Source organism: the organism of the source record quoted next, unplaced genomic scaffold, assembly GCF_019419815.1.
Source record: "Pyrus x bretschneideri cultivar Hongxiangsu unplaced genomic scaffold, Pyrus_bretschneideri_v1 Contig33, whole genome shotgun sequence".
In the NCBI taxonomy this organism is placed as follows: Eukaryota; Viridiplantae; Streptophyta; class Magnoliopsida; order Rosales; family Rosaceae; genus Pyrus; species Pyrus x bretschneideri.
Window position 1 is genome coordinate 1,938,674 of NW_025999646.1, and position 18,239 is coordinate 1,956,912.

At 37.5% G+C, this 18,239-nt stretch overlaps 1 protein-coding gene across 1 annotated transcript; it reads left to right on the forward strand.

Moving 5' to 3' along the window:
* The first annotated feature begins 2,779 nt into the window (after positions 1–2,779).
* Positions 2,780–8,251, forward strand: LOC103944184 (glyoxysomal processing protease, glyoxysomal). The gene is made up of 14 exons (XM_009354606.3): positions 2,780–2,945; positions 3,025–3,071; positions 3,173–3,377; positions 3,475–3,522; positions 3,625–3,705; positions 4,194–4,316; positions 4,599–4,691; positions 4,815–4,918; positions 5,067–5,152; positions 5,235–5,329; positions 5,415–6,135; positions 6,737–6,935; positions 7,347–7,438; positions 7,633–8,251. The coding sequence occupies exons 1-14, from the start codon at positions 2,880–2,882 to the stop codon at positions 7,896–7,898; spliced, it is 2,226 nt and encodes a 741-aa protein (XP_009352881.1). The 5' UTR covers positions 2,780–2,879; the 3' UTR covers positions 7,899–8,251.
* The last annotated feature ends 9,988 nt before the right edge of the window (positions 8,252–18,239 follow it).

The window sequence follows — 18,239 nt, forward strand, 5'->3', positions numbered from 1 at the left end:
CCTACTAAATTTATCACATCCCAGTCTTAACTCCACCGTAGCACGATATTGTTCGTTTTGGGCCTCGGCCACGCCCTTACAGTTTTATTTCTGAGAACTCACACAAGAACTTACCAGTGGATCACCCATCCTAGGAATGCTCTCGCCTGAACTCGCTTAACTTCGGAGTTCCGATGGAACCCAAAGCCAGTGAGTTCCCAAAATGTCTCGTGCTATATCGAGGTGGGCATGTACATATAAGGCACGTCATCCCCTATCCGTTGATCGATACGGGATGTTACAAAATTGCTTCTTTAGCATTATTTATAAGGTGGTGTTGTCCACACACATTTTTTTACCTCCCACACACCCTTCTTATTTTTCGACTATCAGATCATAATGAATGAATTGAAGAAGATTAAACGATAGAAATTAATAAATTATGTGTGGAAAGTAAAAATAAGTGTGTGAATAACATTATCCAAATTCTATATTTCTTTAAAGTGTCAAATAACCAAATATAGTAAGCCTTGCATGATCTTCCAAGAAAACAAACTTCACACTATAATTTGTTAAATCTCAAAAGGTGGGGTCGTTGTGTTAGCAATCTTTCTATGTTGACATTTCCTTCAGTGAATTGTTATTAGTACTTCAAAAATCTCATTCTACACTCCTCACAAGTGTAATTTTCTTTATAATTATAGAAAGTTTAGAGTGTAATATGAGATTTTTGGAGTGCTATTAACAATTTCATTCCTTCAAGGCTTTTCCAAATTCAAATTTTTTTTTTTTTTTTAAGCAAAGCTCTTCCAAATTCTCAAGGAATGAGTAATGCTAGTATGGGCCACTCATTAAAAAGTTGATATAAATGATTGGATTCACTTAATTTGTTTTGTAGAAGGTATTTGATTTATGTTAACAACACAAACTTTCATTAATTCATTTGAGATGAATGAGTTTCTCGAAAGTGGGACTCTTCATAGATTTTCTGTTATCTCATGTTTTCGGCACAATATTTTATAATGTTGGCATAAAAATTGATGTTAACTATGAGGTGATAGAGAGAACTAAGATAGTCTAATTTTTAAGAGATTCCTCCTAGCATTCATCTTCTTAGAATAGTTTTAGTCCAAACATTTTATGTATAGCAGTCTAAATCTTAACTTTTACGTATTAAAATAATTTAGAGTATCGCTTAATTAAAATAATAAAATAAATAGCCTAATATATTCAAAATGTATTTAACAGATTAAAAATTATACGCCACCATACCAAAATATCACTTCTTTTTATACAAAGATATTATGCTATAGAGGCATGATATGGATAAGTCACATAACAAACCAACAATACTAATAGTAGCTAAGTATCGAATTCTTCATCCATGTAATTTGAATACAAAACTTTAAACTTATTTATTTGTACATTACAAGTGATATTCTATATATATATATATAAGGATTTAAATTCAAGACACAATGAATTAGATAGAAAAACTCTAATTACTAGGTCATTAACCACTCGAAAAAGATTTCTTGTAACATCCCACATCGTCCAGGGGAGTGAATCATGTAAGCCTTATATGTATATTCCCATCTCTACTTAGTACGAGGCCTTTTGGAAGCTCACTGGCTTCGGGTTCTATCGAAACTCCGAAGTTAAGCAAGTTTGGGCTAAAACAATTCCAGAATGAGCGACCTTCTAGGAAGTTGCTCGTGAGTTCCCAGAAACAAAACCGTGAGGGTGTGGTCGGAGCCTAAAGCGGATAATATCGTGCTATGGTGGAGTCAAGTCCGGGATGTGGTGGGAGTCCGGGCAGGGATGTGACAATTTGGTATTATAGCCAATCCCTGGTCGGAAGTGTGCCGACAAGGATATCGGGCCCCTAAGAGGGGTGGATTGTAACATCCCGGGCCCCTAAGAGGGGTGGATTGTAACATCCCACATCGGGTAAGGAAGTGAATCTTTTAAGTCTTATATGTATATTCTCATCTCTATCTATTACAAGGCTTTTTGGGAGCTGACTGGCTTTGGGTTCCATCGGAACTTCGAAATTAAGTGAGTTTGGGTTATAGCAATCCCATAATGGGTGACCTCCTGAGAAGTTGCTTTTGAGTTCCCAAAAACAAAACCGTAAAGGCGTAATCGGGGCTCAAAACAGAGAATATCGTGTTATGGTGAAATCGAACCCGAGATGTAATGAGAGTCCAAGTCGGAATGTGACACTTCTTACTTACAAATTGAAATAAACAATACTCGACTTCTGACTTCCCCTTTAATTTATTTATTTTTTTAAATTTTGGTTAGAAAATTAAGGACCCAACTAATTATTTTAATCTTTCAATTATTTATGTTCTCTATATGCCAGCCAGATTCCACACCGAACGAGGTTGTAATTTGGTCATCCTATATTAGATTTAATAAATCAAATTAAACATACGAAAAGTACGACAAGACAGTGTACCAAATTACCCTAAAAATAGACACTATTAGAAAATTAACTTTGAAAAAATTAATTTGATTACACAAGTATTTTTTTTTTTTTTTTTTTTTTGAGAAAGATTACACAACACAAGTATTATAAAAAGAAAAATAATGAAAAGTAAAAAAATATTTTAATCTTAATAAAAAACGACGAATAAAAATGTAATAAATAATAAAAATATGATTTTTTTGTTAAAAATAAATAATAATGTGAGTGTTTCATTGAAACCTTATTTTATAAAATGCAATTTGTTGGGCAAGTACAATTTTATTTTATATTTTATGATACATCAGAAGCCATACATATATCTAAAGTACTCGCCTCTGTTCTGAGTCCTGACTTCTGACCCTCCTCGGGCATACGTCCCTCCCTGCAAATCGGGCACTCAGACCAAGATCACCGCCGTCTCCTTCCCATGGGTTTGCCGGAAATCGTAGATTTCGCGCGCAATTTTGCCGTCATGGTCAGAGTTAAAGGCCCTGTAAGTCCCCTCTTTACAATGGTCTCTGAAAGTTCCAAACTTTCATGCTCACCGATTAAGCTACCCTTTTCCCACGCAGGATCCAAAGGGCCTCAAAATGCGAAACCACGCTTTCCACCATTACCAGTAAGTTCGTAATTTTTCCAATTTCCTTTTTTTTTTTTTTTTTTTTTTTTTTCTTTATCATTGTTTTTGTTGAATTTAATTTGGATTTTGGGCATGTGTAGCTCTGGGACGACGACCATTTCGGCGTCGGGAATGTTATTGCCGGACACCCTTTACCACTCTGGTGTTGCTAAGCAACTTTTTGGCGGCCGTGGAGACGGTGGAGGCGGTGGGGGTGGCAGCCAACGTTCTCCTGTTCTCGTGGTTACTGTTGCTTCCATTGTTGAGCCTTTTCTCTCTTTGGAGCACAGAAAGGGCCTTGCCCAGGTTGAAATTCTGATGCTAGGATTTATATAATTGCTTCAATTTGCTATCTGGGTTGATAATTTATGCGTTTTCTGATGCTTTTTTCGGTGCCTTGCAGGGCAGGCATCAGTTGATTCCTGGGGTTCAGATTGATATTATGGTAGAGGTATAGCAATATAGCAAAACCCCAACATTTTGATTTCAATTCTTTCATATTCTTGGTTAGATATAATAAGAGTTAACTATTTGAGGGTGTTTTTGTTGACAGGATGAAATGAGGTTGGAGAAAGAATCTCGGGATTCGGATAAAGCACATCCCTGCTGGTTTGCAGCACAGCTTTTAACACTGGTAGGAATTTGCTTACCCGGTTGTTTGATTGACTATCACTATACATTAGGAACCGTTTGAGTGTACAGTTGATGTAGAAAGTGCTTGTAACGATAGTCTATAGAAGCTCCATCGTAACTGTCAGAAAGATTTCATCCATTTATTTCTTTTGTGCCTAGTTGACAATCCTTGATGCAATTATAGCGTTGTTGGTTGATTTCTGGAAAAAAAAAATGTAATATCATTTTGTGAGCATATTCATGATCGATATGCGGTCATCTTTAAAGGGGAAATGAAACTATTATTCGTATTAGAAAAATAAAATTAACCATACTCATGTTCTTAAAAATACATGCAAATAGCTAATTATTATATGAAAGGAGACACGACTGAAATCAAAAAGTCAACTTTATAGCTAGGGTTCATTATATGTCTTTTGTTTCTCATATTTTCATAAATCCTACACCGCACATGGCTTCTGATGTTGATCAAACTAATGCACCTTGTAGATTGACGTTCCTGCATCTGCTGCTGCAATCCAATCACTTATTGAAGCTTCTTTAAGCTCCCCCGATCATGGATGGGAGGTCGGTTGGTCTTTAGCCTCACATAGTAATGCTCCTCAGGCCCAGGTATGAGGTCTTTCTGTTTTGGGAATTGATGCAAATATTATCATCATGTGCAGATCTCTTGTAGAGAGAATTGTGTCATGTGACGTGGAAAGCAATTAATTGAGAAATCCATAACAAAGGTCACTGATGAACTGAGCAACTCTTCCTTTTCTGGTTGGTTGGGAGAAAGCTGCAGAAGCTAACAAGATAAAGATATCTTTTAATGTTTTCATGTAATGTAAAAGAATATTTTTTTTAATTAATCACGACCGTGACAATACATGCACTGTCATGGATGACCAGGTGGACTTTGGAGTCAGAGAATTGGGGAATTTAACTCTCACAGGCAAGTCAAATACAAGAATCGCCATTCTTGGAGTATCCCTAATTGCCAAGGTAAATTTATGCTCTTATCTTTCCTTTTAGCTATAGTTTTGGTGATAAATATCATGAGATACTGAACATGAGTCTCTAGCATGTTTTGTTTTCAGACAGTGATAATACATTGTTTTTGGTCAGGACATGCCAAATATAACCATATCACCCTCCAATCAAAGGGGGGACTTTCTTGTGGCTGTGGGTTCTCCTTTTGGTATCTTGTCAACTGTGCACTTCTTTAACAGGTAGCTTATCTTTTCTGCATGCAAATTAGACATATGTTATGTTTCTGTTACTGTTTGATTGATATTATGCGCTCTCTCTGGTTATTGTGTGAAGTCTAATTGTTTAATCCTACTGGTTCTTGATCTAATTCTTTGGCTCATATTTCAGTATATCAGTGGGATCCATTGCCAACTGTTATCCTCCTAATTCATCTTCTAGTTCATTGCTGATGGCAGACATACGCTGTCTTCCTGGTGCGAGCATTACCTGTAATAATGTCCATTGATACTTTCATGCCATTGGTCTCTGATTACGTCTTACTTCTAAATCCATCAGGAGTGGAAGGTGGTCCAGTTTTGAGTGAGCAGGCACAACTTATTGGTATGTTGATTAGACCGTTGAGGCAGAAGACTAGTGGGGCTGAGATTCAGGTAACTTGAGAACATTTGCTTGTGTGACTGTTCTGAAATTTCTTTTAGTTAACATGTCATCCAAAACTCTAGTCTTGGGTAACAGCTGGTGATTTCATGGGAAGCCATTGCAACTGCCTGCAGTGACTTGCTGCGGAAGGAGCCCCATTATGCAGAAAAAGGGATTTCTGTTGACAAGGGAACCTCAGATGATGTAGGGAGGCCAATTTTAGCTGAGAGCCACGGTTCAAATGGAGCCATAACACATATTCAGGAATGCATTTATTCTAGTTGCTCCTCCCCGTCACCAGTTGAGAAGGCAATGGGTTCTGTTTGTCTTATAAACATTGATGATGGAGCATGGGCATCAGGTGTCTTTCTAAACAAGCAAGGTCTCATACTCACAAATGCTCACCTGTTAGAACCATGGAGATTTGGTAAAAGAACTGCAAGTGATGGAAAGCATGGATCCATTTCTGAGGCATCATCTCCTAGGCATAGTGGACTATATGGCAAGCAAAAGAGTGAAGGTTGTCCCCCAATGGTTCACAATAATGCAGATCCCTCAGTTGGCGATGAACATGGAGGATATGTATTGAGTTCTTACAGAGGTCAGAGAAGGATACGTGTACGCCTAGATCATAGAGACCCTTGGATTTGGTGTGATGCTAAAGTAGTGTATGTTTGCAAGGGACATGTGGATGTTGCCTTGTTGCAACTCAAGTACATCACTGATCAGCTTTCTCCAATTGTCATGGATTTTATGTCGCCATCTGTAGGATCAAAGGCATATGTTATTGGACATGGACTATTAGGACCGAGATGCGGTATGGACCTTGCTTATATCTTTTTTTTGATGTACTTGTTTCTGTTTCTTGAATTTGGGTGCCCCTTGGAAATGAATAGTTTGATTGTGTCTACATGTCATTTCTTTTGGCCTTCTGTACAAGGGGTGTGATATCCACACACCCTTTTTTACTTCTCACGCACCTTTTTAATTTTCGGCTGTCAGATTGGATGAATTGAAGATCAAAGGGCAGAAATTAACAAGGGGCGTGTGAGAAGTAAAAGGGGGGTGTGTGGATAACACACCCCTTTGTACAGTCTTAGTAAAGATTTACTGTACATAAGTGATTTAACAAATAGCATGACAATGTTGAACTTGAAAAAGAACTTTGTGCATAGATACAATTTATGCAGATCCTAAGCTTGAAGTTTTCTTCGTATAATCTTGTTGCATTACCGATGTGTATAGGTTTGAAAAATGGATGTTCAGTCTTAGTGCTACAGTTGGGAGGGACAGTACATATGTCTACCTCTGTTGTGCAATTTTCATTTCCCACCAATAGTTGGCTTGTTTCTTTGCTTGATTTAAGAAGTCCTCTTATGCTTCATGTTCTGAATCCTGATCAAGTTTAATCACATTAGGATTCTCCCCGTCAATTTGTTCTGGTGTTGTCGCAAAAGTTTTAAAGTCAAAATTTCCGCACTCATATCAAACAAACCAACCAGGAAGTACTCAAGGAGATCTTCCTGCAATGCTTGAAACAACAGCTGCTGTCCATCCTGGTGGTAGTGGTGGCGCTGTCATTAATTCAGAGGGTCATATGATTGGACTTGTTACAAGGTATGAAGAACTAAATTGTTGTATGGTGATTGTGTCTTTAATATTTTTTTCTTTGTGGACACCCTTGTTTTATAAGAATCACATCGAAGAAGCTGTGTAATTGGTTAACTAAATCAACATTACAGATCTGCACAAAGAGTGGTATGAAATCTGATGTTGCCTTGTTCTGAAGACGCTGAAGTTTGTAATTTAAACCACCGTGTTGCCTCTGATGCTGTTAAATCTGATCAAACACTATAATAAGGATCATTTGGCAGAAATCATATCATTCTGTGTATCTACGTTGTTATTGAAGCTGCTTTCGGTGCCATCATCATCAATTTAGATCTTAGATATGTTCATTATATATATTAGTCCCTCGCTCATTGCAGATAGATCTTCCGTATTTAATGAGCTTTATTCTTGAAACAGTAATGCAAGGCATGGTGGAGGAACAATTATACCACATCTGAACTTCAGCATTCCATGTGCTGCTCTCCTGCCAATCTTCAAGTTCTCAAAAGGTTAATTAGTCACACATATTATCAACGTTTTATTTCACACGTTCTGGTCGTTTAAATTCATTTTATGTGCTTGAATTTGTTTTATTGTTGGCGGCATACTGTATAAGATGTGTGGTGGAACTTGACTATTTTGTTTGGCTGCCGAAGGTCAGCAATTCTGAGAGATCTGACAACTGTACTTTTTCTTCCAACAGACATGCAGGATCCTTCACTTCTCCAAGTTCTTGACCAACCAAACGAATATCTTTCTTCTGTATGGGCGTTGATGCCACCTCTGTCTCCCAAGCCCCCTCCTTTGCCGCCTCATATTCCAGAGTCATTACTAAAAGATAACAACAAAGAAGCAAAAGGCTCACGTTTTGCAAGATTTGTCGCCGAAAGAAAAGATGTGTTTGAAAACCCAAACCAACTTGGCAAGGAAAGAAGACTTCCTAACAACATTGTTCCTAGCAAGTTATGACGTGCGAGTATCCTGCATTTTTCTCATACCGAACTAAAGGGCGTCATCTGTACAAAACCGAGATCAGGTTTTGGTGCCTCTCGTACTGTTTGCCGTGCTTCACTGACTTCACAGATAGGGGAATAACTTCACGGTTGGCAGAATGTTTTAGTTAGGGATTGATTTTTTTGAACTTTATAGGAAAAGCATTGTGCAATGCCAAATAATGTTCTCTGTTCCGAACAAGAGTCTTATATCGACTGTAATGTAGTATATCATATGCGCAATATGAATTTGTTGCAACTTGCAGTGAAGCCACACGATTTATCTGTATTTGTACCTTATTTTGAGTCGGATCAGACTTTGTTGTTGTATCCTATTTTGAGTTCGATACTGTCGAAATGAACACATTTGGGTCGAATATGTCACGTGCAACGGGTAAATAAGATCTTCTCTTTCACGTGCAAAACACATTTGGGGAGGGTTATCGGATTCATGCCTTTGGCTTCGGGTGTAGATGCGAATGTTTCTTGATGAATCTTCTCGTTCTAACTTCTACCTTACATCTATCCCTTTAAAGTTTTTTTAGTACAATAATATGTTTACACTAAGGGGTGAGAAAAATAAATTAAATTAACAACTTTCACAGAATATTACTAGATTGGTATTAAGTGATATGAACACAATCTGCTTTATGGGTGTATTCAATTGTTGAGGGATGTTAATGGATTTATAAATTCATACATTTTGATGGAGTTTAATTGAGTTGTAGAGATACCATATAAAATTTTGATTCAATTCTCTCGAAACCTCAAGGGAAGATGTGAGATTTGGAATGCTTAAGATACATTATGAAATCTTTTCAAATCATCAAAATTTTAAAATTCTATAAAACAAATTCCTAATTGAATACATCTACAATGTTATAAAATTCTTTAAAATCCTATTTCAATACATCTGGATTTCTAAATATTTCTTAAAATCTTAAATACACTTTGAATTTTAGATAATCATTTTAAATCTTAATGCGATACCCCTAAATTTATTAAGGGAATTAAATCCCTCAAAATAATACACCCACGTTAGTTTATTGGATTCGGTCCCACTCTCGCAGGTGAGATCTCTGTTGTTGCATGTGGTCCGTTTAATATTCTAGTGGATAGAGATGACAAAATAAATGGTAAAGTGAATAATATCATGATTGACTTTTTAGTGTAAAAATGTGATTTTTTGTTCAAGTAAACAGTACCATGAGCTTTTCGTTAAAATTTCTAAAAAAATACAATTAGGGTTAGGGTTAAGTCTTCTATACAAATCCATTATATTAGGTCATCTTCAACCGAAGGAGGGTCAAATGGGTCTCTTTAGCCCTATATGAAGGAAAAATTTTGTCCTAGCTAAGAACATGTAAGAACATTTGAATACATATGCAAACTAATAACTCTTTAAAGTAGGCATGCATTCAAAAACAATTCATAAAACCCATGACTTTCAAAGCCTAGTATATGGTGAACCATAAGACTCTTTAACAAAATTAAAGAGAATAAGAATTTAGAGATTCTTTACCCTTGAAGCTCATCCTTGATTACACAAGGGATTCACCCAAGTGGAGGGCCTTCAAGTCACCTCCTTGCTCCTTGAATCTTCCTTGTGATTTCCTCCCTTTTAGTGCTCCTTTTCTTCTTTGAGGATTTGAGGATTTGTTCTCCAAAACACCAAAAGTTTAGTGTCTCTAAGTCTCCACACCAAAGATGTTGTGTGAAGATGAAATGGATGACTTAGGTAAGAAAGATTGCTAGATGTTCCTCACCTAAGGTAATGAGAGAATAGGTTTCACCCAAATTCAATTAGAAACCCCTTAGGGTGAAATGGCTATAAAGATGTATTTATACCACCTCACAATGGAGTGGCAAACTTGCAATTAAGCCAAGTTCACTACCCTTAAGGTTATGGCCGGCCATTTAATGTTTTTGGGCTTAATTGCCCATTTTGTTTTAGTTGTCATACAATCTTAAACATAATGGGCCTTGTGGGCCAAAACGTTTTTGTGCCCCGAAGCCCAAAACTAACTTAAACGCCCAATACGAACGTTTCGTATAATTAATTAACTATTTAATTAATCTTGACCATTCTTCAATTAAACCATTTAATTGCTTATCCATTTCATATAATTTCTTCACTTATATCTTTACTCGGTGTACGATCCATTAGGTTCCAGTTAGCGAGGTAGTGGGCGATGTTACTCTTAACGATCGATTGTGAATTGAAACCACATTTCAATTCTCCCTTAAATTAGTGTTTGCTAATCTTTAGGGCTTCCACAAACCATGGGTGACGCCTAGCAGCATGTCATGGTTACCCAAGCTAAGTAGAAGTGGTTGGAGAACCTATCCAGTTACAACTACAATGCAATACGGTCCTTCTCTAATACAATACTCTTAATCACATTGTTTGAGTGATAGTTTGTTTCATGTCTACTATCCAATGTGATACTTCTTTATATGATTCAATCGAATAAGATTTGGAACATCTTCCTTAGTCATATTCATATGCTTTGGCCAAAGACTCTCGAATCATATCTTAGAGTATTCTCCTTCCATCATGGAAGGTTAGAGATCCCTTGTTGTACATTCATATGCCTACATGACTAGATAGCTTGACCCCAACAATGCCGTGGACACTCCAATGGAATGCCGTTGACATAATCAAAGATCAAGGACCTAACCATTAGACATCAATGATGCCTCAGGTCAAAGGACTACTTTGCATATTGCAACTATTGAGTTCTCACATGACATGTATGTTCGAACTCTTGTTTGATCGTAGTTCAGTGTACTCGATTACTCTTTCGAGCACCTATGTGTTTGCCTTAGTGTCCAACACCAAATGACTTGAGACTAGTTCATACTCACGCTTGAGTCGACATAACACATACTAACCTTAGCGGATTGTCAATGCCCAATTGGCAATCCTATGGCTAGGAACGTTTTAGGAATGAACATAAGAGAAAGGTCTCGTTAATTTAACTAACTTAAATCACTTGTCTCTTAGATCAAATACATTCCTTGGATTCCCTTATTGCTTAAACACAAGATACTATAAATAGTGATTAACAATAAGCTTTGCCCTTCTATTAAACATATAAAAGTTTAACACAATAAGTATTCCAAAAAGCTATTACATCAAATGAGTGGCTTTGTGGGCATACTTCCAACAATCTCCCACTTGCACTCAAAGCCATCCTCCCATGTATCTAATACCCATCTTTTCCATATGGCGGTCAAGTTGGATTTGAGACATTGGCTTCGTTAGTGGATCTGCTACGTTATCGGCCGAAGCAACTTTGAGGATGTTGACTTTCCCCTCGGCAGCATATCTTCTAATGATATTGAAGCGCCTATCAAAATGCTTGTTCTTTTGATGTGCCCTGGGTTCCTTGGCTTGAGCTATCGCCCCATTATTATCACAGTACAAAGTTACTGGTGACGTAATGGTTGGAACCACTCCAAGTTCAGTGATGAACTTCTGCATCCAGAACGCTTCTTTGCCGGCTTCAGCTGCAGCGACATATTCAGCCTCTGTCGTGGAATCAGCAATTACACTTTGTTTCTTGCTTTTCCAGCTGACAGCCCCACCATTCAGAGTGAATACATATCCGGAGTTGGAACTTCTATCATCGACGTCAGATTGGAAATCTGCGTCTGTATAACCTTCCACTCGCAACTCTGATGCTCCTCCATAAACGAGGAACATGTCCTTAGTTCTTCTTAAGTACTTAAGGACCGTCTTGACAGCTGCCCAGTGTTCTGATCCTGGGTTAGATTGATATCGACTAGTAATGCTCACAGCATATGCGATATCAGGCCTTGTGCATATCATGGCATACATGAGACTTCCTATGGCGGAAGCATAAGGAATAATATTCATTTGCCGTATCTCTTCAGGAGTTTTAGGTCCCATGGACTTAGAAAGGTGAATTCCATGTCTCACAGGAAGAAAACCTTTCTTAGATTGTTCCATCTGGAACCTATTTAGCACCTTATCAATGTACATAGATTGGGATAATCCAATTAATTTTCTGGATCTATCACGATAGAGCTTTATCCCAAGTACATAAGATGCATCTCCTAAATCTTTCATGTGGAAGGTTTTGGACAACCACACTTTTACAGAAGAAAGTACTGCAGTGTCATTCCCGAATAGTAATATGTCATCTACATATAACACTAGGAATACAACTGCTTCCCCAACGACTTTTTGATAAACACAATTGTCGTCTTCGTTTTGAGTAAAACCAAACGATTTGATTTCAGTATCAAAACGAATGTTCCAGCTCCTGGAGGCTTGCTTAAGTCCATAAATGGACCTCTGAAGCTTGCATACCTTAGTCTTTTCAGACTTGGACACGAAACCTTCGGGTTGAGCCATATAAAGCTCTTCCTCTAGGTAGCCGTTCAGAAAGGCTGTCTTCACGTCCATTTGCCAGATTTCATAATCATGGTACGCAGCTATAGCAAGCAAAATCCGAATGGACTTAATCATGGCTACAGGAGAGAAAGTTTCTTCATAGTCAATCCCTTCTCGTTGCCTGTAACCCTTGGCTACTAGTCTAGCCTTATAAGTCTCCACGTTCCCATCAACGCCTATCTTCCTCTTGAATACCCATTTATTTCCAACAGGTACTATACCTTCTGGAGGGTCTACAAGAGTCCAGACTTGATTTTGATACATGGAATCCATCTCGGATTTCATGGCCTCATGCCATCTCTTTGAATCAATGTCGAACATTGCTTCATTGTAGTCTCTAGGCTCCTCCTTTGTGTCATTGTCACCTAGAAGGTGCAATTCCGCAAAGTCATTGTCTAAGCCATACCTTCTAGGTTGCTTACTAACCCGTTCAGATCTACGTGGAGCTAGGGGTTCAGGAACAGGGTTGTCAACTTGTCGAGTGCTTGTTTGTGGTTCATCATTAATCTCATTAATTTCCTTCAATTCTATCTTGCTAGTTCCTTTAAGAACTAATTCATCCTCCATGAATATAGCAGTTCTGGCGACAAAGACTTTCTGGTCGTCAGGGTGATAGAATTCGTATCCATAGGTTTGTTTAGGATACCCCACAAAATAGCATTTAACGGATCTCGCTTCAAGCTTTCCAGCATCTTGTTTCTTAACGTATGCTGGACAACCCCAAATCTTAAGATGTTTAAGACTTGGCTTCTTTCCATACCATATCTCATATGGTGTATGTGGAACAGATTTAGAAGGCACTGCATTTAGCAAATAAGCTGCTGTGTGTAGTGCATATCCCCAGAATGATATTGGTAGATCAGCGGAACTCATCATAGAACGAACCATGTTCATCAAGGTTCGGTTTCTCCTCTCAGAAACTCCGTTATGTTGAGGAGTTCCTGGTGGAGTCCACTGTGATACAATTCCACACTCTTTGAGATAATCTAGGAATTCGTCACTCAGATATTCACCCCCTCGATCCGATCTTAGGGTCTTTATCTGTTTCCCAGTTTGCTTCTCAACTTCATTCTTGAATTCTTTGAACCTTTCAAAGGACTCTGACTTGTACTTCATAAGATACAAATAGCCAAACCGAGAGTGATCGTCGGTGAATGTGATATAGTAGGAGAAGCCTCCTCTCGACATAGTAGACATAGGTCCACATACGTCAGTGTGGATTAACCCTAGAATTTCAGTGGCACGCTCTCCTTTCCCAGTGAATGGAGATTTGGTCATCTTCCCCAGTAGACAAGGTTCACAAGTTCCCATGAGGTCATTACCTAATGGGCTAAGATATCCATCTTTCGACATCTTGCGAATCTTATCCTGGTTTACATGTCCAAGTTTAAGATGCCAAAGTCTAACTTGGTTAACTTCTTCTCTAGCCCTTTTGGGTTTTGAGGTATTCCCGCTTTCAATACAGTGCATCCCACTATTCGTCTCTAGGTGAAAAAGTCCCTCTATCATATTACCATGAGAGATAATACGACCGTTCAAGTATAAAGTGCAACTCATTTTGTCAAACAATACTGAGTGCCCATCTCGTAAAAGCTTAGAGATAGAAATCAAATTCTTTATACATGAAGGAAAATATAAACAATTTTTAAGTTCCAGGACTTCCCCAGAGGGTAGGTTAAGCATGTAGGTGCCTATTGCTTTTGCAGAGATTTTGGCGCCGTTCCCAACTCGCACAACTATCTCCCCATTGCGCAGTGTCTTGCTCCCTACTAGTCCCTGCATCGTATTACAGATATGTTGACTAGCGCCTGAATCAAATATCCAGGAATTGGAGCTCACTGTAAAAGCACTTTCTATGACCGAAATAGTCTCTTCAAAAGTTCGTGTCATAAGGCTCGCAATGCGCACCCTGTATTTCTTCTTCCAACGTTCATCCCTTCCACAATGAAAGCATGTTCCTTTGGATTTCTTTGCCTTCTTCTTAAGAAACCTTTTCCTTGTTTTTGCATTCTTACTCCCACTGTCCTTTTTGAAACCTTTTTCAAATTTACAGCACATGTCAATCATCTCGTTAAAAGTATGATCGAATCTATTCACTTTATAGTTTACAATAAACTTAGTGAAATCATCCGAGAGATATGCAAGGAAAAAGTCTTGGGCCATTTTGTCAAGTATAATGGTGGGTAGTATTTTAGGCATGTCGTTAACTACATAACATAACAGAAATCGTATTAGATTGTTGATTAACTACTTGATTGGGTCTTGAATCAAATAGTACCACCCACTATTTTTGGCAAACTCCACATCCCTCAATGGAATTCGAGAGTTATTTTGAACTCTTAGCGGGTTATGGGAGACTCACCATTACCAAGCCCACCTCACGATTATACGATATCGGTTAGCAAAAATAATGATGAGAGAATAACACTTTACTCATTTACAACGTTTGTAATTACCCATCTAGTTTAGCCTCTAGAGAATGAATGCCTCAGAATTATATCATGTTGGCACCATTGCACTTAGTTAAGTTATTCCCACCATGCTTAGTTTATGTAGAGGTTCAAGCACAACCTCAGAATTATATCATGTTGGTCATACTCGTTGTCTACACTCACCTCATCATATGTTTATGGACTCCTCCTGAATGTAAGCCCATACTTTGTACCTCCCCATTATAGGGTGAAGCCGGTGCATGAGTCACAAACGATTGGAGCCCACCACGGTGGAAGGCCTACGAAGAAATGTTCAAAACATCTCTCGTTTATCAACTTAATATTCGTTTGAGGGAGTAGTTTTGGGCTACATCAAAACATTTTAATCATATTAAAAGAACATGGCCCTATCATAACTATTGGTCCAAGTTAATATGATTTAGTAGCATATAATACTCCCACTGTTTCGTTGAAACAAGCGAGACTATATGGAACTACTAACGAACGCATTGCATCCTCATATGGACTATATAGTCATATTAGGTTTTAGGATGATTATGAACCGTTTGATTTGATCCAACACGAGCCTTGTGTTGGACCTTGGGTTTAAGGTAGATAGTTGTTGATTTTAGTTACGCGTTTAATCCAATTAAACCGTTATTTCCTATTGGGCGTTGGACCCAACTATTCCAATTTGCATACATATAATCAAAGAGGAATACATGAAATAATAAGAAGGGCTTATGCCCTTTTACAACACAAATAATGGGCTTATGCCCTTTACAACAACTTGAACTAATCAAATTACATTCATATCTACATTACTTAAAACCCAAGCATTCATAATGTAAATCGGCCAATCACATAGCTCAATTATCGAGGCCTTTGGTTCATAATCACCCTTTTCTTAATTAACTAAATTAACTAAGAAAGCAACTTTAAACAATTGGTTTTTGGATCCATAGAATTGATTTAAATGGAACTAAATATAATGAAAATCCAATTCTCATTAAAGAGACAAAACAATTTTTGTTCTCATTCTATTTGGGCCATTTTGCAAAAACACAAACTTTTGGGCCATAATACAAATACACAAAAGTATCAAAACTTTATTTAATTGCACAAAAGCACCCCACTAGAGGGGTGGCCGGCCATTCATAGATATATTGAGTTTTTGATACAATAAAATTTTGTAAGTGGATTTTGGTGGGTGAGATTAAAGATGGTGGGGATGATTTGAAAAGAAAATATACCTTTGATATAATTAAAACCATTTAATCATTTCTTACCAACAAACATCATCCATTAACTAATATTCAAAAAATATATCTTTGACATAATCATCACCCATCAACTAATATTCAAAACTTTATGTAAAACATAAAACTTTTGAATCAAAACTTCAAAACTTTTTGTTCTTGATAAGAACTTCAAGAAATATGAAGAACATACATGAAAACTCATAATAGCTCCATGGATGTTTTCTTTCATCAAAACTCAAATTTTCACAACTCAAAAGAGGGTTATTATCCTAGGGTACTTAGGGGTTCCAAAAAGCACTTTAAAACCATTTTAACAAGCCTAACATGAACCCAAAAAATCACCCTTTGGATTTGGCCGAAAATCCCAAAACACTTGGCACCAACTTTTAGTTCCATTATTCATGCTTTAATGAAATACATCTACAACATTTGAGATGCTAAATTTTCAAGTAAAATTTATATTCAAAGCAAGAACAAAGCTTGTAACATTTACAACACTTAAATCACAAAATATGAAAAATCACAAAACCCAAAAGGATCCACCATAAACTAGGCCTAGGCTCTGATACCACTTGAAGGAAAAATTTTGTCCTAGCTAAGAACATGTAAGAACATTTGAATACATATGCAAACTAATAACTCTTTAAAGTAGGCATGCATTCAAAAACAATTCATAAAACCCATGACTTTCAAAGCCTAGTATATGGTGAACCATAAGACTCTTTAACAAAATTAAAGAGAATAAGAATTTAGAGATTCTTTACCCTTGAAGCTCATCCTTGATTACACAAGGGATTCACCCAAGTGGAGGGCCTTCAAGTCACCTCCTTGCTCCTTGAATCTTCCTTGTGATTTCCTCCCTTTTAGTGCTCCTTTTCTTCTTTGAGGATTTGAGGATTTGTTCTCCAAAACACCAAAAGTTTAGTGTCTCTAAGTCTCCACACCAAAGATGTTGTGTGAAGATGAAATGGATGACTTAGGTAAGAAAGATTGCTAGATGTTCCTCACCTAAGGTAATGAGAGAATAGGTTTCACCCAAATTCAATTAGAAACCCCTTAGGGTGAAATGGCTATAAAGATGTATTTATACCACCTCACAATGGAGTGGCAAACTTGCAATTAAGCCAAGTTCACTACCCTTAAGGTTATGGCCGGCCATTTAATGTTTTTGGGCTTAATTGCCCATTTTGTTTTAGTTGTCATACAATCTTAAACATAATGGGCCTTGTGGGCCAAAACGTTTTTGTGCCCCGAAGCCCAAAACTAACTTAAACGCCCAATACGAACGTTTCGTATAATTAATTAACTATTTAATTAATCTTGACCATTCTTCAATTAAACCATTTAATTGCTTATCCATTTCATATAATTTCTTCACTTATATCTTTACTCGGTGTACGATCCATTAGGTTCCAATTAGCGAGGTAGTGGGCGATGTTACTCTTAACGATCGATTGTGAATTGAAACCACATTTCAATTCTCCCTTAAATTAGTGTTTGCTAATCTTTAGGGCTTCCACAAACCATGGGTGACGCCTAGCAGCATGTCATGGTTACCCAAGCTAAGTAGAAGTGGTTGGAGAACCTATCCAGTTACAACTACAATGCAATACGGTCCTTCTCTAATACAATACTCTTAATCACATTGTTTGAGTGATAGTTTGTTTCATGTCTACTATCCAATGTGATACTTCTTTATATGATTCAATCGAATAAGATTTGGAACATCTTCCTTAGTCATATTCATATGCTTTGGCCAAAGACTCTCGAATCATATCTTAGAGTATTCTCCTTCCATCATGGAAGGTTAGAGATCCCTTGTTGTACATTCATATGCCTACATGACTAGATAGCTTGACCCCAACAATGCCGTGGACACTCCAATGGAATGCCGTTGACATAATCAAAGATCAAGGACCTAACCATTAGACATCAATGATGCCTCAGGTCAAAGGACTACTTTGCATATTGCAACTATTGAGTTCTCACATGACATGTATGTTCGAACTCTTGTTTGATCGTAGTTCAGTGTACTCGATTACTCTTTCGAGCACCTATGTGTTTGCCTTAGTGTCCAACACCAAATGACTTGAGACTAGTTCATACTCACGCTTGAGTCGACATAACACATACTAACCTTAGCGGATTGTCAATGCCCAATTGGCAATCCTATGGCTAGGAACGTTTTAGGAATGAACATA